Below are 17,837 nucleotides of genomic sequence, written 5' to 3'. Positions count from 1 at the left end.
CACTGAGGGAAGTTTTCTGTGGGCCTCTCAAACTCACAGGCATAGATTTGAGATAAAGCAAAACATACAAACTGCTGGAGGAATTCAGCAGGTCTGGCAACGCCTATGGAAAAGGGTAGACAGTTGACGTTTCGGGCCGAGACCCTTCACCAGACTGAGAAGAAAGAGGGAAGAAACTAGAATAAAGCATGCCGGCTTTTTAAAAAAAAAATAAACAACGATGAATAATGCTTCCTTAAAATGTCTTATTACAGGATACAAATTACTTGATCCAAATGAAGCAAAACAGTACGATCTAATCGTTTCTGTGTCGGATTTAGCTGAGTTACCCCTCAGTAAAAGCACCACAGTAAAAATCGATGTTAAGGAGAATCTGTGGAAATCACCAGGAACAATAGAGGTTTTTGAGAATTCTACTGAACCTTATCCACAGACGATCACAAAGGTAAGACCAGCAAGTGTTCAAAGTTCAAAGTAAATTTGCAATGTTTATTTTTATTGATTTAAAGATACAGCGTGGATCAGACCTTTCCAGCCCTTCGAGTCGCACTACTCAGCAACCCACCTGTTTAACCCTAGCCTAATCACGGGACAATTTACAATGACCAATTAACCCCACTAATCAGTACACCTTTGGGATTGTGAGGGGAAACCTGAGCACCGAGAGGAAACCCTTGCATTCCATGGGCAGAACATTCAGACTCCTTACTGATGACGCCGGGATTGACTTCTGAACTCTGATGCCCCGAGCTATAATAGCGTCACGCGAACCACTGTGCTACCGTGAAATCCTATTAGTTTGAAATTTTTTTCAAAGTACATACATGCTACCATGTACTACCCTGAGATTCATTTTCTTGTGGGTATTCACAATGTAAAATAGATGCACAATAGAATGAATGAAAAACTACACACAAAGACTGACAAACTGCAAATACAAGAAGAAGCAAGTAGTAATAATTAAATAAATAAATAATGCTGAGAACATGAATTGTAGAGTTAGTGAAAGTGAGGCCAAGGTAATGTTCAGTGATTTGTGGAGAATTATTTACTCAAGTCCATTATCATCACTTGCAAATTGAGGAAATGATATATACTCAGTTGTTCTGTTATCTTAGTTTTGAAAGTTACTGACCATCATTTTAATGCTCGAAATCACGTTCTAGTTCAAGTCTATTGTCATTCAACTGTACATATGTATATGGCTAAATGAAACAATGGTCCCTTGGGACCAAGGTGCAAAATGCAATGGGGCACATAAAGTAATATTAACAGATTAAAGTAAATATTCTGTAGGTATACACGGGCTCCATGGTAGCATAATGGGGTTTACGTGACACCAGAACCACTCAGGGCCTTAGTTCGGAGTTCACCCTTAACCCATGACTCTAGATGTACTGATTGAGATGCAGCACGAAACAGGCCCTTCTGGCCCAGAAATCCCCGATTTAATCCTAGCCTGATCACAGATCAATTTACAATGACCACCCAGCAATCCCCTGATTTAATCCTTGCCTAATCACAGGACAATTTACAATGACCAATTAACCTGCTGACCGGTACGTCTTTGGACTGTTGGAGGAAACCAGAGCAATCGGAGGAAACCCACACGGTCACAGGGTGAATGTACAAACTCCTTACCGAGAGCGGCGGGAATTGAACCTGCGTTGTCCCTCCCAACCTCAGTGGAAAACAACACACATCAAAGTTGCTGGTGAACGCAGCAGGCCAGGCAGCATCTCTCGGAAGAGGTACAGTCGACGTTTCAGGCCAAAACCCTTCGTCAGGTCCTGACGAAAGGTCTCGGCTTGAAATGTCGACCGTAGCTCTTCCTAGAGATGCTGCCTGGCCTGCTGCGTTCACCAGCAACTTTGATGTGAGTTGCTTGAATTTCCAGCATCTGCAGAATTCCTGTTGTCTCAGTGGAAAACCCTGCTGGCATTTACCCTATCTATACCACTCATAATTTTGATAATGTTCAAAAAAAGTGTGTTTAATTCTTTTCCACCAAGGAGGACTGTGGAAGCAATAATTCTTTCATTCTCAAATTAGGTGCAGTGGAACATGCCTGGTGCAATATTTCAGATGGAGCTCAAGGACAAGAAGTATTATCCCAATATTCCATTCGTAATTGATGCCAATGGTGACATCAACGTGACAAAACCACTGGATAGAGAAGAGATTAGCGAAGTAAGTACTTGGATTCTGTCATATATGTTACTTTGAAACTTCAAGCCTTTGTCTTTTCATAGACTGGGAAATGGGACTCGTCAGCCATGGTTGTCAGCCCTTCTAGGAGAAGGAAAGCTCTGATCTCAAACTTCCGCTGTCTTGCGGCTAGATCCACTCAGGCTTTGGAAGTAAATCCCAAGGGAAAAATCCAGAGCTGGAGGCCCTAAAGTAGTCCAATGTTGAGTTCAACGTTGAGTGGCAACTCTGGCGACGCTGCTGGTGCCAGTCAGTGTCAGTCTCTGTTGTTCCTTTGGGTTTATCAGCAGCATGGAGAGAGAGAATCTGCTGCAAGGCCAGTAGTTTGTTCTCCATATCACACTGACCTGGCTTGCATATAACATAGACCAAGAGGACATAATATCCACAGTCAACCCTGACCAATGTAGGACTTCCTAACAAGGGCTTCATAAATGAAAGTATTGAGTACAGGAGTTGGGATGTTATGTTGAAGTTGTACAAGACTTTGGTGAGGCCTAATTTGGAGTATTGTGTGTAGTTCTGGTCACCTACTGACAGGAAAGCTATAAATTCAAAAAATTGGATTTGCAAAGTGATTTGGGAGTCCTTGTGTATTTCGTGATTTTTATTAACGACCTGGATGTGGGTGTAGAAGGGTGGGTTGGCAAGTTTGCAGACAACACAAAGGTTGGTGGTGCTGTAGATAGCGTAGAGGATTGTCGAAGATTGCAGAGAGACATTGATAGGATGCAGAAGTGGGCTGAGAAGTGGCAGATGGAGTTCAACCCAGAGAAGTGTGAGGTGGTACACTTTGGAAGGACAAACTCCAAGGCAGAGTACAAAATAAACGGCAGGATACTTGGTAGTGTGGAGGAGCAGAGGAATCTCGGGGTACATGTCCATAGATCCCTGAAAGTTGCCTCACAGGTGGATAGGGTAGTTAAGAAAGCTTATGGGGTGTTAGCTTTCATAAGTCAAGGGATAGAGTTTAAGAGTCGCGATGTAATGATGCAGCTCTTTAAAACTCTGGTTAGGCCACACTTGGAGTACTGTGTCCAGTTCTGGTCACCTCACTATAGGAAGGATGTGGAAGCATTGGAAAGGGTACAGAGGAGATTTACCAGGATGCTGCCTGGTTTAGAAAGTATGCATTATGATCAGAGATTAAGGGAGCTAGGGCTTTACTCTTTGGAGAGAAGGAGGATGAGAGGAGACATGATAGAGGTGTACAAGATAATAAGAGGAAGAGATAGAGTGGATAGCCAGCACCTCTTCCCCAGGGCACCACTGCTCAATACAAGAGGACATGGCTTTAAGGTAAGGGGTGGGAAGTTCAAGGGGGATATTGGAGGAAGGTTTTTTACTCAGAGAGTGGTTGGTGTGTGGAATGCACTGCCTGAGTCAGTGGTGGAGGCAGATACACTAGTGAAGTTTAAGAGACTACTAGACAGGTATGTGGAGGAATTTAAGGTGGGGGCTTATACAGGAGGCAGGGTTTGAGGGTCAGCACAACATTGTGGGCTGAAGGGCCTGTAATGTGCTGTACTTTTCTATGTTCTATGTTCTATTTCCTAAAGGTTTGCAGGTTGAGTTTACGGTGAGGAAGGCAAATGTGATGTTAACATTCATTTCAAGAGGACTAGAATATAAAAGCAAGGATGTAATGTTGAGGCTTTATAAAGTATTCATGAGGCCTCATGGGCCCCTTTTAGAAAGATGTGCTGAAACTGGAGAGGTTTCAAAGGAGGTTCTCGAAAAATGATTCCAGGATTGAATGGCTTGTCATATGAAGAGCGTTTGATGGCTCTGGGCCTGTATTCACTGGAATTCAGAAGAATGAGGGGTGATCTCATTGAAACCTGTCGAATGGTGAAGGGCCTTGATAGAGTGAATGTTTTCTATGGTGGGAGAATCTTGGACTGAGGACACAGCCTCAGAACAGAGAGGTGTCCTTTAAGAATGGAGATGAAGAGGAATTTCTTTGGACAATGAGTGGTGAATCTATGGAATTCGTTGCTTCAGGCATCTGTGAAGACCAAGTCGTTGTGTATATTTAAAGCAGAGGTTGACAGATTCTTAAATGCCGACAGAGATGTTATGTCAAACACACTTTTCACCCCGTCATCATTTGCAAGCTCGAGGAGTTGATCGCCTTCCCGCGCTGACACGGATGACGCGCGGGTCATGACCTCGCATGCGTAATGGCTGATCAGTGGGCGTGACAGGGAATGAGGAAAGATGCAGCTGACTCACATCGCCAAATCATATCACTTCCTCGCGGCCCGGTAGCGCATGCTCTGCGGCCCGGTGGTTGGGGACCGCTGGACTAAAGGGATCAGGGGGTATGGAGGGAAGGCTGGTACAGGGTTCTGAGTTGGATGATCAGCCATGATTGTACTGAATGGCGGTGCAGGCTCGAAGGGCCGAATGGCCTACTCCTGCACCTATTTTCTATGTTTCTATAGTGCAAAAAGAGAGGGAAAAAACGTATTGAGATAGTGTTCATAGGTTCGTTGTCCATTCAGTAATCTGATAGCAGATGGGAAGAAGCTGTTCCTGAATCACTGAGTGTGTGTCGTCAGGCTCCTGTACTTCCTCCCTGATGGTAACAATGAGAAGAAGGCATGTCCTGGGTGATGGGGGTCCTGAATCATAGATGCTGCCTTTTTGAGGCACTGCTGTTTGAAGATGCCCTCGATGCTGGGGAGGTGAGTGACCACAATGGAGCTGGAAGAGTTTACAATTTTCTGCGGCTTCTTCCAATTCTGTGCAGTGGCCCCTCCACCTGTAGAAATTTACTGGAGTCCTTGGCAACAACAAACCTCCTCAAATTCCGAATGAAATATAACCATTGTTGTGTCTTCTTTGTAACTGCATTAATGTGTTGGGCCCAGAATAGATCTTCAGAGATGTTGACACCCAGCAACTTGAAACAGTTCTCCATTTCGACTCAACACACACAAAATGCTGGAGGAACTCAACAGGCCAGGCAGCATCAGTGAAAAAGAGTGCAGTCGACATTCTGGGCTGAGAGCCTTCATCAGGTCTGGAACCATGTCCACTGCTGACTCCTTCAATGAGGACTGGTGTGTGTGTTCCCTCAACTTCCTCTTTCTGAAGTCCACAATCAGTTCCTTGGTCTTACTGACTGGTCATGGTGACGCTTGTGGGCTGCCCCCAGCGTATCTTCAATACTATGATGATTATATAATATCCTCAATAGATAAACAAGAGAAAATCCAAGCAACACACCCAAAACTCAGCAGAGTTCCTCCAGCATTTCGTATGATGCATTTCACTGTGTTTCGTTGTTTCAATGTATTGATTATTATTTGACAAATAAAGCTAATCTTTATCTCTTTTTCTTTTCTACATATTCTCTAGATAAACCTGTTTGTGCTTTGCTGTCTACCAGGTAATATTGCTCATGATTTAGTACATTAACTCTTTGATCTGTGCTTAGTATCTGCTGTTGGTTTACGCTCTGGATAACAAAATGGAGAATCTGGAAGACCCACTGGAAATTGTGGTCATCGTGAAGGATATTAATGACAACAGCCCTGTCTGTAAAAGCCCAGTGACATTCCTCGAGGTGCAAGAAAATGAAAAGATGGGTGAGCAGAATTTCATCAAAGAATACTTGTTGGTAATATTGTACTTATTTCCCATTGTGCTGCTAGTTGTTAGGTCAGCAATGAAGGTCCTCCATCTGGGAGATGTTCAGGGGCTTCTTCCACCATGCCAGTAGCTTCCTCTCAATTTCCACTACTGTCAGCCATGCAAGTCCCGGGTGGAGACTCAGGAATACTGCCGCTCTCAGATGTAGAAGGATTCCACATTGCTGTTTCCATAACAGTTTTGTTTTATCAGTCAGTTAACACTGAGCTGAACCCCCAGACCTGGAGGACTGCTGGACCACTCTTGGTCTCCACAGCTGCCTGTGCCAATGACTCCCTCATCCAAACAGGTGAAAGGGTAAAGGCCAGACTATGTCTGTATGTATATTTAAGGCAGATATGATAGATTCTTGATTGGTCAGAGGATGAAGGGATACAGGGAGAAGACAGGATATTGGGACTGAGAGGAATATTGGATCAGCCATGATGAAATGGCGAAGCAGCCTTGGTGGGCCAAATGAACTAATTCAGATCCTGTATCTTATGGTCTTATGGTGACCCTACCAAGAGCCAAAGTATAAGGCCCTGACTCCAGCCAGCATAATTCTCTGGGTCTTTGAGGTGTGCAGACCTCCAAACCACGACAAGGTTGTGGTCCTATTGGAGCTGGTAACATCCTACGCTTTGTTTAGAGGAATGGGACGCAGAGGTTGGAAATCTGAAATAAAGAAAATACTGTAAAATCCCAGTAGGCCAGACACAATTCTTGGAAGAGAAAGACTACTACTTATTATTTCCTGTCATAGTCACCTTATCTACAGACAGTCCTGTGCCGACCGTCACATTATGGACATTTAATCAATCGATCTATGCAACACCATAGGACCATAAGATACAGGAGCAGAATTAGGCCACCTGGTCCATTGAGTCTGCTCCGCCATTTCATCATGGCTGATCCATTTTCCCTCTCAGCTCTAATCTCCAGCCTTCTCCCCATATCCCTTCATGCCCTGACAAATCAAGGATCTATCAACCTCTGCCTTAAATATACATAAATACCTGGCGTCCAAAGCTTGTGGCAGTGAATTCCATAGATTCACCACTCTCTGGTTAAAGAAATTCCTCCTCATCATCAATCTAAAAGAAAGCCCCTCTATTCTGAGGCTGCGTCTTCTAGTCTTAGAATCTAAGAGCACAGGAAACATCCTCTCCACGTCCACTTTATCAAGGCCTTTCACTATTTGATAGATTTCAATTAAGTCATCCCTCATTCTTCCGAATTCCAGTGAATACAGGCCCAGAACCATCAAATGTTCTTCATATGACAGGCTGTTCAAACCAGGAATCATTTTTGTGAACTTCCTTTGAACCCTCTCCAATTTCAGCACATCCCTTCTAAGATAAGGGGACCAAAACTGCTCACAATATTCTCAGTGAGGCCTCTCCAGTGCCTTATAAAGTCTCAACATTACATCCTGGCTTTTATATTCTAGTCCTTTTGAAATGAATGCTAACATCACATTTGCCTTCCTCTCCTTAGACTCAAACTGCAAATTAACCTTCAGAAAATTCTGCACAAGCACTCCCAAGTCCACTTGCACCTCCGTTTTTTAATATTTTTTCTACATTTAGAAAAGAGTCAACCCTTCATTTCTTCTACCAAAGTGCATGAGCATACATTTCCCAACACTGTATTCCATTTCTTTGCCACATCTCCAAATTTTCCTTCTGTAACGCCTCTACTTCCTCAAAATTACCTGCCCCTCCACCTACCTTCATATCATCTACAAACTTTGGAACAAAGCCATCAATTCCATCATTCAAATCATTGACATATAACGTAAAAATAACCCGTCCCAACACAGACTCCTGTGAAGCACCACAGTCATCGGCAGCCAGCCAGGAAAGGCTCCCTTTATTCCCACTCTTTGCTTCCTGCCAGTCAGCCTCTGTTTTAACCTTTCTAGAATCTTCCCTGTAATACCATGGGCACATAGCTTGTTAAGCAGCCTCATATAGTATGTTGCACCTTGTCAAAGGCCTTCTCAAAATTCAAATACACATCAACCGATTCTACTTTGTCTGTCCTGCTTGTTACTTGTTCAAAGAATACCAACAGATTTGTCAGGGAAGATTTTCTCTTGAAGAAACCATGCTGATTATGGCCTATTTTATCATGTGCTTCCAAGTACCCTGAGACCTCAACCTTGATAAGACCATAAAACATAGGAGTAGAATTAGGCCATTTGGCCCATCAAGTCTGCTCCACCATTTAATCATGGCTGATCCTATTTTTTTTCCTCCTCAGCCCCACTCCCTGGGCTTCTCCCCGTAACCTTTGATGCCATATCAAATCAAAAACCTATCAATCTCTGCCTTAAATATACCCAATGACCTGGCCTCCACAGTTGCCTATGGTAATCAATTCTACAAATTCACCACTCTCTGGCTAAAGAAATTTCTCTGCATCTAATTTAAATGGGTGCCCCTCTATCCTGAGGCTGTGCCCTCTTGTCCTAGACTCCCCCACTATGGGAAACATCCTTTCCACATCTACTGTCTAGGCCTTTCAACATGCAAAAGGTTTCAATGAGATTCACCCTCAGCTTTCTAAATTCCAGTGAGTATAGACCCAGAACTATCAAACGTTCCTCATATGATAACCCTTTCATTCCCCAAATCATCGTTGTGAACCTCCTCTGAACCTTCTCCAATACCAGCACATCTTTTCTCAGATATGGGGCCCAAAACTGTTCACGGTACTCAAGGTAAGACCTCGCCAGTGCCTTATGAAGCCTCAGCATCACATCCCCGCTCTTGTATTCTAGACTTCTTGAAATTAATGCCTACATTTCATTTGCCTTCCTCACCACCAACTCTACCTGCATTTAACCGTAGGCTGTTCTGCACAAGGACTCCCAAGTCCCTTTGCATCTCAAATTTTTGGATTTTCTCCCCATTTAGAAAATAGTCTGCACATTTATTTTTACTACCAAAGTACATGACCATGCACTTTCCAACATTGTATTCCAACACTGTAATATTGATGCCTCTCACCTTAGCTTCTCCTTCTCAAAATTCAGGGTGGATTTGATCATATTATGATTACTTGCCCCTCAGGGCTCTTTTACCTTAAGTTCTCTAATCAATTCTGGTTCATTGTCCAAAATCCAACCCAGAATAGCTGATCCCCTAAAGGGCTCAACCATGGGCTACTGGCAGGGATGACAGCTGAGCAGCAGTGGCTGGCATTCTCATAGGCACTTGAGAAAAACCCCCTCTTGGGGGTTATCACTAACCCGATTTTCCCAATCTACCTGCACATTGAAATCCCCCATGACTATTGTAACATAAGATATAAGCTATCTTATGTATTTATATTTTTCATGTTCTTCAATTATTCTGTTCTTTATCTTTACTTTATTGTGCTTTTTTGTACTGCATCGGACCCAGAGTAACAATTATTTCATTCTCATTTGCACTTGTGTACAGGAAATGACAGTGAACAAACTTTAACAATTTTCTCAATTCAGGAAGCAATATTGGACAATTAATTGCAAAGGACATGGATGACGAAGACACAAAAAACACTTTGTTGAAGTATGAAATCATTGATCAAGAGCCAAAGATTCCAGAAGATAACATGTTCCAAATTGGTGACTTTGATGGCACTATCCAACGCTTCAAAGGAGCTCTTGAAAAGAAGACTGCACCAGAATACGTTCTACGAATCAAAGTTACAGACCAATTGGGAAGTGAGGGAGGTACGTATGAAGCTCACATATATCTCATATATATCCTGTGCTGTACAAGAGTTGGATAAAACAGTGGCCGCTGAGTGTACCTATGTACGTTCTGCAGCATTTTACCAATCCTGTTCATTGGCCCCTCCATACCAGATGATGGGGAAACCATTTTTATTCCCCCCACAGTCGCCGCTTGACCCGTTGAGATCCCCCAGCAGATTGTTTGTTGCTCTTTACTCTCCGAGAAGCGACAAGAAAGACAGTTAATGCTTCAAGCAGACAAACAAACCTTGGACTTGGTAAACTTTAAGTACTGTAGCCACAAAACAACACATTTCACAACATGCACTCAGAAGCAATTTTACAGGTACCTCCTGTACCTAATAAAGTGGCCACTGAATGTACGTTTGTGGTATTTCGCTGCTGTTGCCCATCCGTTTCGAGGTTGTAACGCGTGGTTATTTGAGTTGCTGTTAAATTACTCATCAGAATCAGGTTTACTATCACCGGCATGTGTCGTGGAATTTGTTAACTTAGCAGCAGCAGTTCAATGCAATACATTATATAGAAGAAGAAGCAAAAAAATAAATCAATTACAGTATATGTATATTGAATAGATCAAAAATTGTGCAAAAGCAGAAATATTATATATTAAAAAGTGAGGTAGTGTTCACGGGTTCAATGTCAGATGGCAGAGGGGAAGAAGCTGTTCCTGAATCGCTGAGTGTGTGCCTTCAGGCTTCTGTACCTCCTCCCTGATGGTAACAGTGAGAAAAGGGCATGCCCTGGGTGCTGGAGGTCCTTAATAATGGACGCTGCCTTTCTGAGACACCGCTCCTTGAAGATGTCCTGGGTACTTTGTAGGCTAGTACCCAAGATGGAGCTGACTAGATTTACAACCCTCTGCAGCTTCTTTCGGTCTTGTGCAGTAGCCACTCCATACCAGACAGTGATGCAGCCTGTCAGAATGCTCTCCACAGTACAACTATAGAAGTTTCTGTGCGTATTTTTTGACATACCATATCTCTTCAAACTCCGAATGAAGTATAGCTGCTGTCTTGCCTTCTTTATAACTGCATCGATATGTTGGGACCAGGTTAGATCCTCAGAGATCTTGACACCCAGGAACTTGAAACCGCTCACTATCTCCACTTCTGGTCCCTCTATGAGGATTGGTATGTGTTCCTTCGTCTCGCCCTTCCTGAAGTCCACAATCAGCTCTTTTGCCTTACTGACATTGAGTGCCAGGTTGTTGCTGTGACACCACTCCACCAGTTGGCATATCTCACTCCTGTACACCCTCTCGTCACCATCTGAGATTTTACCAACAATGGTTGTATCATCAGCAAATTTGTAGATTGTAGCAATGTGCTACACACAGCGCTAGAATAACCACACGGAGTCGGTGAGTTAGAGTTGCGATGAAAGAGATTTATTCAAACTTCGCGGCCCGCTTTAAAGCCTTCCCGTTCCTGCCCTCCCTGGGCGGGACTACTGTGGGGAATGCATATTCCCAGACCCTTTCCGTGCGCGGGATTTTCCCCCTGCTGGTGAAGATGGCCTGGCGCCCTTTTTGCTGCCGGCCCTCTGCCTGCGCACGCTGTTTCGTGAGCCGGTTCGTGGGTGCCAGAAAGTGGGTCGCCACATAACCCCCCCCCAAGAACTGGCGATACCTCCCCCAATGTCCACAGTCTGGATCGGCCTCTGTTTGGGAGGTCTGCCCCTGCGCCGCGGTGCCTGAGCCTGGACCGGCTGCGCCAAGTCCACATGGGCCGGTTTGAGTCGGTCCACTGTGAAAACCTCCTCTCTCCCCCCAATGTCCAGCACGAACGTGGACCCGTTGTTCCTGATCACCTTAAACGGCCCCTCGTAGGGCAGCTGTAGCGGTGCCCGGTGTCCGCCCCGTCGTACAAAAAGAAACTTAGAGTTCTGCAGGTCTTTGGGTACGCAGGTCGGGCTCTGTCCGTGCTGTGAAGTGGGTATGGGGGCCAGGTTACCGAGCCTCTCCCGTAGTCTGTCCAGGACTGCTGTGGGTTCTTCCTCTTGCCCCCTTGGGGCTGGTATGAACTCTCCTGGGACGACCAGGGGCGCGCCGTACACCAACTCGGCCGACGAGGTGTGTAGATCCTCTTTGGGCGCTGTGCGGATTCTGAGCAGGACCCAGGGAAGTTCGTCCACCCAGTTAGGCCCCTCCAGGCGGGCCATGAGAGCCGATTTCAGGTGACGGTGGAAGCGTTCCACTAGTCCGTTCGACTGTGGGTGGTAGGCAGTTGTGTGGTGTAGCTGTGTTCCTAAAAATCTGGCCATAGCCGACCACAGGCTGGAGGTGAACTGGGCGCCCCTGTCGGAGGTAATGTGGGCCGGTACCCCAAAGCGTGCTACCCAGGTTGCGATCAGTGCTTGGGCGCAGGATTCGGAGGTGGTGTCGCTGAGCGGGACTGCCTCTGGCCATCTGGTGAACCGGTCTATCATAGTTAGGAGGTACCGCGCTCCTCGTGACACTGGCAGGGGCCCCACGATATCCACATGGATGTGGTCGAACCTCCGGCGGATGGGTTCGAACCGCTGCGGTGGAGCCTTGGTGTGCCACTGCACCTTGGCCGTTTGGCACTGCATGCACGTTTTGGCCCATTCACTGACCTGTTTACGCAGTCCATGCCACACGAACCTGTTGGCGACCAGCAGGACGGTTGTCCTGATGGAGGGGTGCGCTAAGTTGTGAATGGATTCGAACACTCGCCGGCGCCAGGCTGCTGGGACGACGGGGCGGGGTTGGCCAGTAGCTACGTCACATAGTAGGGTCCTCTCACCTGGGCCTACGGGGAGGTCTTGGAGCTGCAAACCGGAGACTGCAGTCCTGTAACTGGGGATCTCAGTGTCTGCCTGCTGTGCCTCTGCCAGCGCTGCATAGTCCACCCCCGGGACAGGGCCTGTATGGTAGGTCTGGAAAGTGCGTCTGCCACGACATTGTTCTTTCCAGAGACATGCTGGATGTCCATCGTGTACTCGGAGATGTAGGACAGATGTCGCTGCTGGCGGGACGACCAGGGGTCGGACACCTTAGTGAACGCAAAGGTAAGCGGTTTGTGGTCTGTGAACGCGGTGAAGTGCCTACCTTCTAAGAAGTACCTGAAATGCCGGATTGCCAGGTATAGTGCCAATAGCTCCTGGTCGAAAGCACTGTATTTGAGTTCGGGTGGTCGTAGGTGTTTGCTGAAGAACGCCAGGGGTTGCCAGCGACCCTCGATGAGTTGTTCCAGCACTCCACTGACTGCTGTGTTGGATGCGTCCACCGTGAGGGCAGTAGGAACGTCCATTCTGGGGTGCACTAGCATCGCGGCGTTTGCCAAGGCTTCTTTGGTTTTAACGAAAGCGGTTGCAGCCTCTTCGTCCCAGGTAATGTCCTTGCCCTTACCCGACATTAGAGTGAACAAGGGGCGCATGGTTCGGGCTGCTGAGGGGAGGAAACGGTAGTAGAAATTCACCATACCCACGAATTCCTGCAGGCCTTTGATTGTGTTGGGTCGGGGGAAGTTGCGGACCGCGTCTACCTTGGTGGGCAGCGGGGTTGCCCCGTCTTTAGTAATCCTGTGGCCCAGGAAGTCGATGGTGTCGAGTCCGAACTGGCATTTGGCTGGATTGATTGTAAGGCTGAATTCACTCAGGCGGGAGTAGAGCTGGCGGAGGTGGGACAGATGCTCCTGCCGACTACTGCTGGCTATGAGGATGTCGTCCAAATAGATGAATGCAAAGTCCAGGTCGCGTCCCACCGCGTCCATTAGCCGCTGGAAAGTCTGTGCGGCATTCTTTAGACCAAACGGCATTCAGAGGAATTCAAAAAGTCCGAACGGGGTGATAAGTGCTGTTTTGGGGATGTCGTCCGGATGTACAGGGACTTGATGGTATCCCCAGACGAGGTCTACCTTGGAAAAGATCCTTGCGCCGTGTAGGTTTGCTGTGAAGTCTTGAATGTGCGGCACAGGGTAGCGGTCTGGCGTTGTAGCCTCGTTCAGTCTGCGGTAGTCACCGCATGGTCTCCAGCCCCTCGTTGCCTTGGGCACCATGTGAAGGGGGGAGGCCCATGGGCTGTCGGACCGTCGTATGATCCCCAATTCCTCCATCTTCTTGAACTCCTCCTTCGCCAGTCGGAGCTTGTCCGGGGGAAGCCTTCGAGCACGGGCGTGGAGGGGTGGTCCCTGGGTCGGGATGTGGTGCTGTACTCCGTGTCTGGGCATGGCTGCCGTGAATTGCGGTGTCAGTACTGATGGGAAATCCGCCAGGACGCTGGTGAATTCATCGTCGGACAGCGTGATGGAGTCCAGGTGTGGGGCTGGCAACTGTGCTTCACCCAGGGAGAACGTTTGAAAAGTCTTGGCGTGGACTAATCGCTTCCCTTGCAAGTCGACCAGCAGGCTGTGGGCTCGTAGAAAATCTGCCCCCAGCAGTGGTTGGGCCACAGCGGCCAGTGTGAAGTCCCACGTGAACCGGCTGGAGCTGAACTGTAGCCGCACCGTGCGGGTGCCGTAGGTTCGTATTGTGCTGCCATTAGCGGCCCTCAGGGTGGGTCCCAGTTCTCTGTTGCAGGTGTCATAACTCGTTGGAGGTAAGACGCTGATCTCCGCTCCGGTGTCGACCAAAAAGCGGCGTCCCGACTGCTTGTCCCAGACGTACAGGAGGCTGTCCTGATGGCTAGCCGCCGTAGCCATCAGCGGCGGCTGGCCCTGGCGTTTCCCGGGAATTTGCAGGGCGGTCTGCAGCGGCGGGCCTCCGTGCCCCACCGCTGGTGGTAGAAACACCATTGTTCGTTAGACTCTTCACTCCCATCGCCGGGTTTTGTAGGCTCTGCTGCCGGGCCTGGTCTGGTCTGTCGTTGGGCACGCGGCTTGGTGATCTGTGCGACGGATGCCCCTCTCTCTTTCCTGGCATTCCACAGCACATCTGCTCGGGCCGCCACCTCCCGGGGGTCGCTGAAATCTGCGTCGGACAGCAGCAGGCAAATGTCCTCGGGCAGTTGCTCTAGGAACGCCTGCTCAAACATGAGGCAGGGTTTGTGTCCTTCAGCCAGGGCCAGCATCTCATTCATTAATGCTGACGGCGGCCTGTCTCCCAAACCATCCAGGTGCATTAAGCGGCGTGCTCGTTCGCGCCATGAGAGTCCGAAAGTCCTTATGAGCAGGGCTTTGAATGCTGTGTATTTGCCGTCCTCCGGGGGCGACTGTATAAACTCCTCAACTTGTGCAGCAGTCTTCTGGTCGAGGGAGCTCAGCACGTACTAGTAGTGAGTGGACTCCGAGGTTATCTGCCGAATGTGGAGTTGTGCTTTTGCTTGTTCGAACCATAAATGGGGTCGCAGCATCCAGAAGCTTGGCAGTTTTAACGAAACTGCGTGAACAGATGCAGCGTCGGTCATCTCTGGTCCAAATATTGTTTGGGCCGTCGGGGTCACCAATTGTAGCGGTGTGCTACACACAGCGCTAGAATAACCACACGGAGTCGGTGAGTTAGAGTTGCGATGAAAGAGATTTATTCAAGCTTCGCGGCCCGCTTTAAAGCCTTCCAGTTCCCGCCCTCCCTGGGCGGGACTACTGTGGGGAATGCATATTCCCAGACCCTTTCTGCGTGCGGGATTTTCCCCCTGCTGGTGAAGATGGCCTGGCGCCCTTTTTGCTGCCGGCCCTCTGCCTGCGCGCACTGTTTCGTGAGCCGGTTCGTGGGTGCCAGAAAGTGGGTCGCCACAAGATGGTATTTGAGCTATGCCTAGCCACACAGTCATGTGTATACAGAGAGCAGAGCAGTGGGCTAAGCACACACCCGAGGTGCGCCAGTGTTGATCGTCAGCGAGGAGGATACATTATCACCAATTCGCACAGATGTTGGTCTTCTGGTTAGGAAGTTGAGGATCCAATTGCAGAGGGAGGTTCAGCGGCCAGGTTCTGTAACTTATTAATCAGGATTGTGGGAATGATGCTGCGTACAAGGCTATATTTTGGCTGTGCTTTCATAGTCCCAGATTAAAACATAGAGTAAAATTCAAGCAAAAAGGCGTGCAACTGAAGAGCTACCAGTATACCCCACTAATGCTATGGAGGAACAGAGAATGACACAGTAGCACAGCAGTTAACTTAACACTATAGTTCCAACCATTAGGGATCAACTCCTGCCACTGTTTGTACAAAGTTTGTACGTTCTCCCCATGACCACGTTGGTCTCCCCTGGGTACACTGGATTCGCCCCATATTCCAGAGACGTAATGTTTAGGGTTGGTGAGTTGTGGACATGCTAAGTTGGGGCTGAAAGTTTGGCAACAGTTTCGGTCGGCTCTCAGCATAATCTCAGATTATGTTGGTCATTGACTTAAATGAGGCACTTCATTGTATTTTCTTAACGTCATTAAAAACCCATCCCATCTCAGACACTATCTGTTCAATCTCCTGCCATCTGGTAAGAGATATAGAAACATCCAAGACAGTAAGTGTGAAAAACAGCTTCTTCCTGAGGGCTGAAAAACGCTACACCCCGGCTTGCCAATGGCCTTTGAGTGTTATGGATTATCAATGTCACTTGTTGGAATTTTAAAAAATTAAACCCTATTGCATGCATTGTAAATATCTGTTTTGCATAGACTGTAGCACAGCAATCTCATTGTCTTGAGCAATGACAATAAAGTTCTGTTTTATTCCAAAGAAGATGACCTCTTCTGTCTCTCAGGTTAGCAGAAAAATTGTTTTTTCTGGGTGCCTAGGTTCCCTACTCACTGCAGTGAAGGGTCCTGCTGATGGGTCTCGGCCTGAAGTGTCGACTGTGTCTTTTTCCACAGATGCTGCCTGGCCTGCTGAGTTCCTCCAGTATTTTGTGTGTGTTGCTTGGATTTCCAGCACCTGCCGATTTTCTCTTGTCTTGTGGCTGTCCATAGGATTTCTCCGTCCATTCATGCATAATTTTTCAACTCATTCTGGAGGTCCCCAGTCCAAAATTGTCAGGATTAATGATTTCTGGAAGAGTAGACGTAAAGATAATTGACCAATGAGATAAAGCAATGAATATAGAACAGAGAACATAGTATGTTACAGATAGTACAGGGCTTTCAGCTCACAATGCTGTGCCGCCTTTTAACCTAATCTAAGATCAATCTGACCCTTCCTTCCCACACGGCCCTTTATCTTTCTATCATCCATATGCCTATCTTTTTCCTTTTTAAATCTTTTAATTAATTTTTCAAAAATTATAAACTCAATAACAAAGTTGGTACAAAGAGATTGGAAAAATGTTCATCAGCATATATAAAATGAATTTTAAGTGACATAGAAATAAAAAACTTCCAAACTCATAATGAGATTAAACATTAACAAAGAAATAAAAAAGAAAAAAAATATATAAACAAAAAAAAACCCCCAAAAAAAGGCAAAACAGGGCTAGACCCACAACTTGTATCAGACAAGACCCATAATGTCACTAACTCCGCTCCTCTCATCATATAATTTTAGAAAAAAGATTCGAAAAGGTCAGATTACATCATATGAAAATGTTGCATAAAAGGTTTCCAGGTATCTTCAAATTTAACCGAAGGGTCAAAAATATCGCTTCTAATTTTTTCTAAATTTAAACTTAATATGGTTTGAGAAAACCATTGGAATGGGGCAATCTTTGGACTGCCAATGGTAGAACATAGATCTTTATCTTCTTCAGCCTCTTGAATGATAGCTTTTGTTACTTTAATGGCGAGAAGACCTATTTTGTTGAACTGGAAGGAAATTAATCCTCCAACTACATATGCCTAACTAAGTGTCCCTTAAGACCTCTGTTGCCGCTGAGCTGCGCAGTAACTGAAAGGCTCCCACGCACATAGCCTTTGTGGCAGCTGGAATTTTCTTCTACTTAATGTTAATATAATTTTGAAATTTTCTGCTAGTATAATTTTAGAATCTGTTAATATAATTGTGAAATACCTTGTAATTAGTTATGTGTTAACAAATATAATCGATAAATTTACTTAATTATAAATAGACCACAACCTTTAATTTGAAACATTTTAGAGCATCAGTGTATTTACATTCTCGGTGTTTCATGTTACAACAGTGTTACAACTTGAAACAATAAACACAGAATGGAAGCCGGTAGCTCATTGTTAATAATCCGTTGGCTCACTGAACGTCGATGGCATCTAGTCAAAACATTTTACTTTTGCCATTGTTCCTATCAGTTGTTTCGACTGCCTGCCATTGCTTATTTGTCAAAGTTGCTGGTGAACGCAGCAGGCCAGGCAGCATCTCTAGGAAGAGGTACA

The 17,837-nt window shown here is 46.4% G+C and overlaps 1 protein-coding gene across 1 annotated transcript in view; it reads left to right on the top strand.

The window, feature by feature from the left end:
- Positions 1 to 17,837, top strand: part of cdh17 (cadherin 17, LI cadherin (liver-intestine)) — a 168,015-nt gene that overhangs the window by 75,445 nt on the left and 74,733 nt on the right. The window contains exons 7-10 of the mRNA XM_063067108.1: positions 255 to 445; positions 2,053 to 2,190; positions 5,654 to 5,804; positions 9,341 to 9,571. Of these exons, the coding sequence (XP_062923178.1) occupies positions 255 to 445; positions 2,053 to 2,190; positions 5,654 to 5,804; positions 9,341 to 9,571 (711 nt within the window). The remainder of the gene's footprint in view (positions 1 to 254; positions 446 to 2,052; positions 2,191 to 5,653; positions 5,805 to 9,340; positions 9,572 to 17,837) is intronic.

Source organism: Mobula hypostoma, chromosome 1, assembly GCF_963921235.1.
Source record: "Mobula hypostoma chromosome 1, sMobHyp1.1, whole genome shotgun sequence".
Classification (NCBI taxonomy): domain Eukaryota; kingdom Metazoa; phylum Chordata; class Chondrichthyes; order Myliobatiformes; family Myliobatidae; genus Mobula; species Mobula hypostoma.
Note: the sequence above shows the minus strand (reverse complement) of the source record. Positions and strands in the feature narration are given on the sequence as shown.